This window comes from Podarcis raffonei, chromosome 11, assembly GCF_027172205.1.
Source record: "Podarcis raffonei isolate rPodRaf1 chromosome 11, rPodRaf1.pri, whole genome shotgun sequence".
Taxonomy (NCBI): domain Eukaryota; kingdom Metazoa; phylum Chordata; class Lepidosauria; order Squamata; family Lacertidae; genus Podarcis; species Podarcis raffonei.
This window is the reverse complement of record NC_070612.1, coordinates 30,053,223-30,065,897: the sequence shown is the minus strand read 5'-3', so window position 1 is coordinate 30,065,897 and position 12,675 is coordinate 30,053,223. Positions and strand designations below refer to the sequence as shown.

At 44.1% G+C, this 12,675-nt stretch overlaps 1 protein-coding gene across 9 annotated transcripts in view; it reads left to right on the top strand.

Moving 5' to 3' along the window:
• Positions 1-12,675, top strand: part of ARHGEF28 (Rho guanine nucleotide exchange factor 28) — a 133,729-nt gene that overhangs the window by 97,117 nt on the left and 23,937 nt on the right. For 8 of the 9 annotated variants that reach the window (XM_053408016.1, XM_053408014.1, XM_053408013.1 and 5 more), the window contains 8 exons: positions 385-473; positions 1,105-1,287; positions 2,063-2,194; positions 3,557-3,639; positions 4,853-4,891; positions 4,990-5,037; positions 7,060-7,542; positions 8,921-9,221. In XM_053408016.1, the coding sequence (XP_053263991.1) occupies positions 385-473; positions 1,105-1,287; positions 2,063-2,194; positions 3,557-3,639; positions 4,853-4,891; positions 4,990-5,037; positions 7,060-7,542; positions 8,921-9,221 (1,358 nt within the window). The remainder of the gene's footprint in view (positions 1-384; positions 474-1,104; positions 1,288-2,062; positions 2,195-3,556; positions 3,640-4,852; positions 4,892-4,989; positions 5,038-7,059; positions 7,543-8,920; positions 9,222-12,675) is intronic. The other variant, XM_053408015.1, reaches the window with a different exon arrangement.

The following is a 12,675-nucleotide window of genomic DNA, read 5'->3' as shown; positions in this document are numbered from 1 at the left end:
TAGGATTGTCCTGCAAGCTTATTTGCTTCATATTGTGCTCTGTTAAAAAAAAAAAATGAATCAGTTGCCACATTTCACTTCACTTTTAAGTTATATACTGCCTTTCTATATTACTATACACAAGGCAGTTCACAGCAACAAAATAATCTGATCCAATACATTTTCACTGAGGTTATTCTTCTAAACATGTCAAGACCAGGAATAGCTATTGTGGAATGATACAAATTGAGATTTTGCATATACTCTTAAGTGCAAAGTGCGTATGTTTTGCTTCTTGTGCTGCGTGTGTGTCTGCACATACACACCTCTATTTTATACATTAATTGCTTGAGAGGGAAAGAGAGAGAGAGTTGGCTGTATTCTCTTTGTTTACATTTCACCCAGTTGTCCAGAGGAAGAAGGAAAAATGAGCGAATCTGATGATGACCGAAGAATAGCTGAAGCCAGAGCAGCCAAAATTCAAAAATGTCAAGGTATGGTATTTGCCCTAGTTCTCTTGAAATAAAATGGCTTTTTTTAAAAAAATACTTGGTGTAAAGAACACCCATCTACCTTGAGGGCCTCCGACATTCACACCTGTGTCTGCCGCCACCCCTCAGTTCACCCTGACTTCTGAGTAATAGGAGCTGCCAATGGTTGTGGGGCACCTTTCAGCATTCCAGCAGTGGGGAACCTCTGGCTTGTGGGCAATTGACAACCAAGACCCTTTAGTCTACCTTCACAGGACTCTTTCACAAGCCCCTATCGCCACATGGGAGCCATTTCTTCATGGTAAGGTACCACATGACAACTAGGTGAGGTTGCACCACTGAGAAATGGCTGTGGCTCTGTGGGAAGGTATTCTGACGTAGATGTACATCACTCTGGCAACAACCATGCCTCTTTAGTGTTCTGGGTTTAGCATACTAGCGTGATGCAGCTGTTGAAAAGCAACGTTATAATGATAATTTGCTGAAGTAGACAAAAAATTGGAACAGTCAGAAATCAGTTTCATGTTACAGAAGCCAGATGGGGTCCCCTCTCCCAATAGTGATTCAGCATACAGAGTAGTAAGCAATAACGATGGTGGTTGTTGGCCTAATGCATGGATTTGTTTCTTGGCAGTAATTTTGAGTAACCAGGACCAACAGATCTGTAGCTACTTAGAAGATAAGCTGAATATCTATGCAAAGCTTGGAGACATGAGTGGCTTTGAAGATGTCCATGTAGAACCACACCTGCTGATAAAACCTGACTCTGGAGAAACACCTCAAGTGGCCTCACTCCTGGCAGCTGCTCTCAAGGAAGGTAAGGCTTCATCCATGGGCACCCCACTCTTCCCTATGGGCATGTCCTCTCCTTTGTCGCTTTTCACATGTCTCTTGTAAAATCACCACATTCAGTGACTACTGTGCGATTGGTCACTATTGTACAACAGCTCCTATTAAGCTGTGGCTCAAAGTACCAGTTATGTGAATCCAAACCTGGGGAGCCAGCATCAAAGTGCAAAAAAGATCTCTCTCTCTCTCTCTTCATGACCCTTTCTTAATATGCACCTCTTGAAAGTATGGGAGAAAGACCTGATACACCTCTGGTGTTCTAGACCCAGGCTTTAAAAGATGGTTGGCTAAACTGTGGCCATCCAGATGTTATCAAACTACAGTTCCTGATATCCGTAACCATTCACCATGCTGGCTTGGACTGATGGGAGTTGTAGTCCAACAACATCTGGAGAGCAACAGCTGTTTTAGGTAAAAGGTTCAGGAGAACAGCCTTCTTGCTAAATCTGTCACATCATCAAATTTCTACAGTGAGTTTTCTGATTCATTACTAAGTTTGTTCAGATTTTTAAAAAACATCATGCTTATAAGCTGCTCATTAGAAAGTCGATACACCAATAAAGGTTAAGGAATGCAATGTAAAAATAACTTTAAATGATTCCAATAGTCACTCATAGTTGTTTCACATGGAGAAGAAGAAATAGTTCATAATTGATATAAGGGAAACATGCATTCACCAGCATTAATTAGGGGGGATACCCTAAATTATTGACTGAAAGCCTAAACTTACTTTCTTTCTACAGCGGAAAACCTCCATGCGGCTGTAAGATTATCACAGATGAATGAAACAGACCTCTCAACAGAAGAGAGTACTGAAGAATCGAGCATGACAGAACGTCTTGGTGAAGCTGAAGACTGCGAATCTTTCACTGATTGTTAGTAAGCACTAATACCTTCTAATTGTCCCAGTGCTAAATTTACCATGCTTATTTATTTAATCCTTTTCAAAATGTAATGCAAAACAGGATCAGCAAAGAAAAGTGCTTCATATTCTGTATACTTTCTTGGGGCCAGTTCATCCAATAAGAGGAATCTCCACATAGGAGTCATTTGTGGAAATACGTTTTCAGGACTGTCCTGTAAATCAGGGGCAAATTTATATTGCTTTAAAAATATTTTTTATTGCTCTGCATTGCAACTTCACTAAATAATCTGATGTGTAGTGTGCGACTTTCTGATTTGCTTGAGAGACATTACTCAGATATTTAAAACCATCCCTTTAAAATGTTCAAGGCAATTTATTTTAATACCTTCTATTTACATTTATTTTTTAAAGTACAGATATTCTGATGAATGTTACAGTTTACAGGATGGGGCCAGTTCCGCCAGTTCTATATTGTGGGCTGCAGCTGTCCTAGTAATGTCTGCTAGGCCTCTAAACACTTGATGTGGGAGTCTCCAATTCAAGCACAAGCTCCCATGATTTATAGAGAGTGGTGCTGTAGGAGTCACGAATGTGTTTACAATCCTACATACAAACTACAAGCACACTTTGATAAATCATGTGGACAACCAATATTAGGTACGGATGCCTCAGTAGTCTGCATAGTTCTTTGCCCTGTCCTCCACCCTTGAAAAACAAAAGTAAAATTATGCAAAAACAAACATAAAGATTTGCGTATCTTTTCTTAATTTGCATACTTTTTGCACATCACAAAATTCCTGTTGGCACAGAATTACCATATCAGGTTTTTTAAAAAAAAAACAGCAACCAAAAATCAAGAGAGCTTGCTCAGTCCTCAGTTGCCTCTATCATCATCATCATCATCATCATCATCATCATCATCAAACTTTTATTTATATCCCGCCCTCCCCGGCCGAATTCGGGCTCAGGCCGGCTAACATCAAATATATAACATTAGTATAAAATCAAACAATAATTAAATTACCTCCTAAAAACAGGTCAAAATCAAATTAAAGTCTAATTGGATGGCTTTAATAGATCATCTATCTATCTATTATCTAATTTGGTTTTAAAATGTAAAATACTATTGATTTTTGAAGATAGTGCAGAGAGACAAATAAAAAGCTGAAAATGCAGGTATCACAACTGGGATATTAGAACTTAAGGAAATGAATTGGAGAAGTGGAACAAAAAAGGAAAAAAGGAGAAAAAGGAGGAAGATAGAGCAGTGCAGGGGAAGAACTAGGAATAATTTATGCTGAATGGTTACATGTGTTATACACTTAATTTTGTACATCTGACTCCTGTCTTTTCCTGATGGTTTAATCATTAGATACAGAACTGAAGGATAGAGAGCCTTGTGATTCAGATGTCAATGATGCAAACAGCTTCACAGAAGCTCACATGCTGGATCAGGTAGGGTACTTGATGAACATTCTGTCAAAGCCATGCACACGGTGTTTCTGTTCAGGAATATCAAGAAGAAGAAGAAGAAGAGTTTGGATTTGATATCCCGCCTTTCACTCCCTTTAAGGAGTCTCAAAGCGGCTAACATTCTCCTTTCCCTTCCTTCCCCACAACAAACACTCTGTGAGGTGAGTGAGGCTGAGAGACTTCAGAGAAGTGTGACTAGCCCAAGGTCACCCAGCAGCTGCATGTGGAGGAGCGGAGACGCGAACCCGGTTCCCCAGATTACGAGACTACCGCTCTTAACCACTACACCACACTGGCTCAATATCAAGGCGCCAAATCTGATACACGCAGTGCCCAGTCCTTTCCCCCTGGTTATCACCTTCTACCCTAGAGGTGCTGAAGCATTTTCAGCCCAATGGCCACACTCCCTCCCCTCCAGGCAAATTCCAGGGGTCACATGCCAGCGGCGTGAGGAGCAAGAGGCAAAAGTGGGAAGAGCAATACGTGTTTGCACATGAGGCTATTCTTTTCCATATTCACCCATTCCTTTCCATGCTCTGTCAAGGCAGCCAAGAAGCCTTGTCACAGTTCCAGGTTAGTTCAGCCAGGCAAATATATGCACGGAGGGTGTGAAACAGGGCTGATGGGGGCGGTGGCAGGGGGCAGCTTGGGAAGCTTGTGACCTGGGGGAATCCTGAGGGCCAGATAGAGCAGCCTGGAGGGCCTGAGTCCCCCCCATACTATACCCCTATTGCCACCTTCTCCCATAGCTGTCAACTTTCGATTTGAAAATAAGGGATCAGCAGCCTCACCTGTCCTGGGGACAGTCTACGGGATATCTAACAATCCGGGATAGCAGCAGGAAGCAGCAGGAAACGGCACTGGAATAAGGGAATTTCCCGCGAAAAAAGGAAGGTTGACAGCTATGCCTTCTCCAGACCCCCTACTTCACCTTGCCACAGCACTTTCATCGCCTGAGCAATTTAAATAAGCAACCACCTTAAACAATCCTTAAATCCACTTACTTCTTTCGTACCAAGAATGCATGATTAATTTTGTAGCACACCATTTCTAGCACACTCCATTGCTTAAAAAAAACACCCCACAACCCCCTGACATTTGCAAAATGCAAGTATTTAGACATTGTAAGAGACTTACCAGAAGGTGGCAGTCTAGATCTACTACAAAAAAAGCTAACCTCATTGTATGTTTGTAGGAAGGAGGCAAGCATTTTGCTGCTTCTGCGCAAACTGAGGTGAGTTGCTTCCATTACAAAATCTACTAGTATTGTTTGCCTTGGAACTTACTGTATTTTGTAAACAACAACGACAAACATTTCTTTTCTTTCTTTAGATTGTACAGACTATCCAGAATTTAACCCGCCTCTTGTACAGCATCCAGGTATTGACGAAATTGTGTGTTTGTTGCCCACAACTGCTATCTTTTTTTTGAGAATTAGAATGAAACCAATATTTTGGCAGAAATCTGTCTGTTTATAACACCACCTTCACTGGTCCTGGAAAGTATGGGCCTGATCCCATCCTCGCTGTGCAGGGCCCAGCAAATGGAGGTACAGAGCTGTACAATGGCCCCTTGCTAGTTGCAGCAGGCAGGGGAAAGAGTAGCTCATGCATGGGCTACTGCCGGATGTCCTGCTGGCCGGAGCAGAGGGCATCCCATTGCCATTCCGTTTCTCCCCTTGCTTCTGCTTTGGTGTTGCTGTTGGAAGTAGTGTGACCAGATGCAAGAGGACACCTGTATCTTTTAAGAGTTGTGCGGAAAAGAGAATTGCAGCAGGAGCAGTTTGCAAAGTGAGCTGCACTTGCTGAAATCCCCTCTTCCACACGGCTATTAAAGGTGCAAGAGGCCTCAGGGCCGGCCCAACTGTGAGGCAAATTGGGATGATTTTCCGGACCCAGAGATGCTTCACATTGGCAACAGCCTTCTCTGCCACCCACGCAAGGTTTCTACTGGGCTATCCTCCACTTTGCCTCCACCCTTCTAGAAAAAAAAAATGTCAAGTTATTTTCGTTTCATTTCAACTTGGGTACTAATTTAAAGTTACTTGTATGCCTCCTTCCGGCAACTCCTGCAGCTGAGCTAGAGCCAAACATATTGTTCTGCTTTCTTGTGGACCACTGAGAGGGGAGTCTTTGTCATCTGAGCAGTCCAGGGCCTCCATACACACCATACAAGCTTGCACCCCAGGGAGCTCACGTTGGTGCTGTCAATGCAGCAGTTTGACTTCAGCCCCTGAAGGCGCACTCCATTGTCCCTCAAGACAGACAGATGCCAGCCAATTGAAGTCACCACTTCCACCACACTTCTCAGTGTCTGTCTTTACTCTTACATAAATCCGCGTCTAACACAGGAGTGGCTGGTGAAGAGGGGGAACCACAGCACACCTGTGCACTACCAGAAGCAGCATCGCTGCCATGTATGGGGTGTGTGTGCAAGGTGATGGGGAGGTTGGTGCTATGTGTGCACACTGGCAGAAGCCTAGTTTGGCCCTGTGGATGTGCCTGCACAGTGCTGACCTCCCTGCCACCTCACCTCACCTTCCCTCTCCTCTCCAGTTAAGCAGCCGTGACACCACAGCTGGGAGGCCAGGCACATGGAAGTTCCCCTGCCTTCCTCCCACACCTGAGCTAGCAGGGCATATATCCATTTGATAGTTATATCATTGTCCCAGCTCCCCTTGGAAGAGGCACACATACTCAGAGGCTGATTCTTTCTCCAAGCTTTAATGTTCAAAGGCATAGCAGGCAATAAACATCTCTATACACAACGACATAGCAGGTGAGATGGCTTCTCAGGTGAAGACGCTGATCCAACAACGATATGCCAGGTGTAGCCCTGTTGTAAAGGAACAAGGCGGGCACAATTTAGCCAGGAAGTGGTTCTGTTTCTTAGCAAGCAACCTGCCTTGCTTGAAATCTGGACCATCTGTTCACACCTCTTGATGTCTGGGGGATGCAGGTGATGGGAGAGGTGTCCCTGCCTCCTGAGAGGTGGAGGGGTCAAGCACAACATCCTTCTTTGGACAGACGGGGATAGACACTGCGTCTGACTCCAAAGGTGGGGAAGGTGGAGCAGGAGGCACAGTGGGAGCTTCAGAGCCAGACCCTAACAGCTGCGCAGAGGGATGTAGGGCCTCGGTGACTGATGGAGTTTAAGAACAGGTTGAGGGAAATTCACCCCCATTTAGATCCTCCCCAGAATTGACAGTATCAAGTGCCCCTGGATCAGGCAGTGACCTCCCAAGCCCTCTGGAGCCTTTGCTAGGGTCTCCCCCCCAGCTGTGGTCAACCCATGATGTTAATTGCACCTGTCCATTGGGAGTAAGGTTTTAAATGATGTCCTTTCCATTTGCACCTCAAAATCTAATGGAAACTGATGCTATGTTTGTCTTTTGGGGAAAAGGCAGCCGTAACCATCCAGGACAGCCACATTGAGCTCCATAAGCTGCTCCTGCAGGAACACGAAAGGTCCAGCTGGAGTCCCAGCTTCCGTAGCACCTCTCTCCCGGAGCAAGAAAAGCACCGGAACTTCAAACCCAAAGAGGAACTCGCGAATATCCAGAAGCTGCAGCACCAGTTCCAGCAAGAGCAGCAGCGCTGGCACCGCGAGTGTGAGCAGCGGCAGCAAGAACACGAGGCGAGAGAGACCTGCTTGCTGGAGAAGGAGAAAGAGTGCCTGAACCGAGAGGAGCTGCTTTGCAAAAACCAGGGAGAGCTGGACGTCCAGCTGCAGGATTACCAGCAGAACCTGGAGAGGCTCAGGGAGAGCCAGAGGATGGTGGGGAAGGAGAGGGACACAGTCAGGCTGCAGCAGAAGATCTTGCGCCACTGGAAGCACAGCCGCCAGAGCAGCCTGCCTGCAGTGATCTCCCCAGGGAACAATGAGGTATGCAGCATCTTCTCCAGAAGAACATTACTTGGGCTATCTAGCACTTTTTCTACTTGCCTGGTGCACATTAGCTTAGGGATCATCACCAAAGCCCTTTGAGGGAGGACAGTTTCATTGCCCCTGCGTTGCAGAGGGGACGCTGAGGCTGAGAGAGAGCCATGTGCCTCTGAACCAACCTAGCGAGTTCATGGCTGAGGTGAGGTGTGAACAGGGACTTCTCCTCTCTCAGCTCATTCTCTCCACTACTGCATTTGCCCCACTTACTGTATCTTGTTTAGGGCAGCCTTGGTCAACCCGGTGTCCTCCTGATATTTTTGGACCCAAATGCAGGCTGAGGCTGATGGATATTGTTGTCCAAAACATCTGGGGGGCACCAGGATGGTGAAGGCTAGTTTATGTTGTGAACCACCCTGTGAAATTTAGTAAATAAATAAAATAGTGAAACAGGAAATCACAAAAGGATATTGGGGAAGTACTAATGGTTGAGATGACTGATTCGAGGCCAAGGCTGTTTTTGCAGTACCCCAACATCTATGCAAGTATGAGTAGTACCATTCTGATAGGCCTCACTGTTTAGAGAAGAGAGGGTGATGGGGAGTGTGGTGATCACACAGGGTCCCCGGACGTTTCACCGTCTATTGATCCCTGTGCCACCACTTTATTTCTCGCTGCCACCACCCAGGCCCTAACTGGTACCATGCTGAGTCCAGTCAGGGTTAAATTGGAACATAAACTTCTGTTAATTTATTGCAGTTTAACAAGCGTGTGGTTTCATAAACTGTATCGGTCAATTACAATCATGGGGTGCCTATCCAGACCTATAACGTCCGCTACCTGCTCTCACTCACTAAACCACCTCTCAGATATTTACTTGTCTTCCTAGCCCCTAACTGTTCCTGACTCAGCTTATTTCGCTACACTAACTCAACCTACCCACAGACTCTATCCCAATTCACTTCCACTCCAACCAACCACCCAACTCCCAACGAACTCCCCCCTTCGCCTCTCCCAGAGCTGGTTTTATAGTCCCTCTGACTCCACCCCCTGGGTTCTGATTGGGTAACCTGTTTAACTATTTCACCTCCAGCACTCTCATATGTTAACGTCACAGGGAGCAGCCAGAGAACAATCCTAAACACGTCAATGCAGAAGGAGGCTTCCCATGGACATATGTTATATTTTCTCTTGCATCATGTAAACTTTGCTTCTCTTTATTCTCTTCCTGGAAGCAGATGGATGACTGGTTTTTCTTCCGAACCTTTGCTCTTGGGGGAAGCCGGTTGATGATACCAAGGTGTGAAAAAGGGATGTATTGTCAGAGGATAGGATAGAGCTTTGGGTTGCTTAGATTTCCCTTTTTATTTTCTTTGCACAGATCATGGGGCACAACCAGTCGGACTGTTTTTGTGGTGAGAATTCAGTCTTCCTAAATGAAGCCATAGTACAGATGTCATTAAACCGCCTCAACAGATCGAACTCATCTCTAGTTTATCAGGACAGTATGCGTGGCGTGAACCTGCCAAATTCAGATTTAACAAGGACTCCTGAAAACCAGGTCAAGCTCAACATGGACATTTCTTCCCAGCAAGCATTCATGGGTGATCCCTCAAAATCCAGTCGACTCTGCCATCATACTCTCTCCTTCAGCGCAGGTCACACGGATGCTTGTAACAATTGTAAGTGATCATTTAATTTGCAATATTTGGTGAGTGACATTAGACAAAAAGCCGTATTCCAAATGTTCTGTGGTCTTGCGCAGACTGGAAAATCCTGAGACTCCCTACTTAACCTACTTACGTCGAGCTTCTGCCTATTATGGCTGCTGAGAGAAGCATGAACTCAGGACTCCTTTCACCCAAAGTGAGAGATATACTAAGGACCAGCACTTGAAGGTCCTTGTAGGGCAATGCTTGGCCCCTGGATTCAGAGGGTGGGTGGGGTGGGTGTAGCAATGTAATTTAATAGCAGGCTGCTTTGAGGTGTGAGGTTGTAGCTGTGTGTAGGGCAGTGTTTCACATGAACTTCAAACTCCCATCAAGTATCCGGTTGCTGTTAAAAGGGAGAAAACTGTTTGATATGCATAAGAAGAATTCGGATTGTGACTGTGGAGTGCTTAAAGAAAAGTAAATTAGTTGTTGACTTCATGGCAAATTGTTGTTTTTGGTACAGAAACTTTACGAAGGGCCTTGGGGCAAGTTTCTACAATTGCAAAGTGGAATATTAGATATTACACGCTTTGCTGAAAAGGCATGTCAGTCAACTTAAGAGCAGGACAAAAAATGAGTGAAAGGAGATTACATTCATGCTAGGCTAATCATTGTCTTCTCTTGTGCAGATAAATTAACAACCAATTTGGATAATTAGAAGAAGGAAGGAAACGAAAGCTTATATCAATGTGCCTTGAAAACAGAATAAGTTCTATTCAATTGACATGTCTGGCTGGATGCTCAGTGCAGTAACCAGATATTTAGCCAAGACATGGGCAGAAAATGAATCACATGCATAGTTAAAAACATAATGGAAATTGGTACTTTCAGATTGCCAAATGAACAACTTTAACATTTATCGGTATTCAGCATCTTGCTATGGTGTTTGAACTGAAAGCTTAAGAGAGAGAGTTTATTGTGAAGTATGGGTTTTAGACATGCTTTATGGAAATATTTAAGTAGTATAAATTAGATTTTCAGAATTACATAAACACAGTGTTGCAATGCCTAAGGAGTTCTCCATGTGTTGGTCGTGCAGCTTTCTGAAGCTGAGTTGAGGTCTGCAGTGCTGAAAGGGGATGGAAGCTATTTAAATAGGGCTACCCTTAACAGAGGGATGCGGGTGGCGCTGTGGGTTAAACCACAGAGCCTAGGACTTTCTGATCAGAAGGTTGGTGGTTGGAATCCCCGTGACGGGATGAGTTCCCATTGCTTGGTCCCTGCTCCTGCCAACCTAGCAGTTTGAAAGCACGTCAAAGTGCAAGTAGATAAATAGGTACTGCGGGAAGGTAAACGGCGTTTCCATGTGCTGCTCTGGTTCGCCAGAAGCGGCTTAGTCATGCTGGCCACATGACCCAGAAGCTGTACGCCGGCTCCCTCGGCCAATAAAGTGAGATGAGCACTGCAACCCCAGAGTCGGCCACGACTGGACCTAATGGTCAGGGGTCCCTTTACTTTACCTTTACCCTTAACAGAATAATTCATACAGAATTCATACATTTTGTTTCGTAAAACTGAATAAGGCAATTTAGACTGAAAGAGAGCTCTCTCCCCATGTAGGCATCTTTTCAAAGAGGGCCTCTAATTCCTTGTAGACTTCCTTTAAAAAATGTATGCTACTAAATCCATGTATAGCAGCATATCCCGTGTATCCCAGTATCCCGTGACATGCTCTTTCATTTCTGGGATTGTGCAATGTGTCCTCTGCTGCATTTTTCCTGTTTCTTCCAGTGCTGTTGCCCTAGAACAACAAGAAATGGGGGAAAGGATTCCCCCATTTCTTTCAAACCAGGGAAATGGACTTGCAAGACAAGATTGTGCCAGTCTCAGCCCAGCAACTTTGCAAGCCATAGGATGGTGGTTATGCCAGCAGTTCTGTGGTTGGGGTGGCATGTAGCTGCTGTGGCAAAGCAAAACTGTACAAGTCAGTTGTGTATTGCTGCACAGCTAATGTTAACATGATCCCACCTTTTCTAGCCAATGTGGTGCAGCTTAAAGTAGCTTTCCTCAACCCACGTACTCTCCAGATATTTTGGACTACATTAACCCAGACCATTTGCCATGCTTTCTGGGGCTTATGCATATTTTAGTCCAAAACATCTAGAGTTGTACCCAACAAAGTTGTCCCCGTTAGCACCAGGATATCTGCCTACACAATGGAGCATCCTCTCGTCTCCTTGCACCCCGTAATCTGTTCTGGGGGGTACCCAGAGCCAATTGGGGAATATATGAAGACAGCAGGCAGAAGGTCCCATTGCAGAGGCAGAATTCCTTGCACTGACAGGACAACATTGTTTTATGCAGCCCCTGGCGGTATGTCTTTCTGTCTATGCATTTAATTGAACAGTACAAAAATTTGCAGGTAAACGTGCTGTCTAAGGAGCAGGTGTTCATGCTGCCCATACACAGATAGAGCACTCTGGAAGTATCTCTGTATTACTTATTGGTGATGGTAAATCTGAGACACGTCTCAGACCTCAGAATACAATGTTTCATGTTCAGCTGTAATAAAGCATCAATCGCAGGATTTTTAGTGGAAACGAATTGGGGAAAACATCTCTTGGGGAATAACATCCCTGTTTGTTTAAGGCAGATGGCAAATTGAATTAAGTCATATGTCATTTCAGTCCCAATGTGCAGAAACATTATAGTCACATGCACTGGGAATATTTCAACCAGCAAAACTATTTCTATAGGGTGTTAATTTGTAGTGGATCCTGCTTTTCATGCTAATCCTCACTGAAAATCCTTCCTTTAGTCATTCAGGTTAGCCTCAGTGGATGAAGCAATATTATGCAGCTTTTATCATTATGGTACTGAATGACATGTTAGCTGCATAGACTTGGCTTATGTAGATAGAGGATTTCCTGTGCAATTTTAGCCTTCCATTTTCTAAAGACTTTTAAAACATTATTTTTTTAAAAAAAGAACTAAGAAAGAAAGTTAAACTAGTATCTTGTTTCTCTTGGAGGGAAAGGGGCTGAATGATCATATTGTGGTTTTTGAAATGCTTTCTGGCCTCTTTACCATAGCAGCCCATTAGGTGTTTGCAAAATGTATGACTTATTGATGTGGTATGAACTATTAACTTTTTTAAAAAAAACAGCACAATGAGACAAAGCTGCCTCAAGTGCATTTGCAACAGCAGTTTCAATGATGTCAGTATTTCAGAGGGAATCATTAATTGCCCTTTAGGCTGAAGAAACAAAGGTAACCCTGTATTTTAATGTATTACAACCATGTACATTTGTTAAGATCACATATAGAAGAGCCATGTGCGCACATAGAAATTATTCATTTCCCCTCAGATTTTCTTACATTGCAGATTTTAGTCTACATATTTTAAAAATCACCCAGAAAAATAAGAATCATGTGAACTTAACTTATCCCTTCCTTTCACACTTCTGGGTTTTATTAAATTACG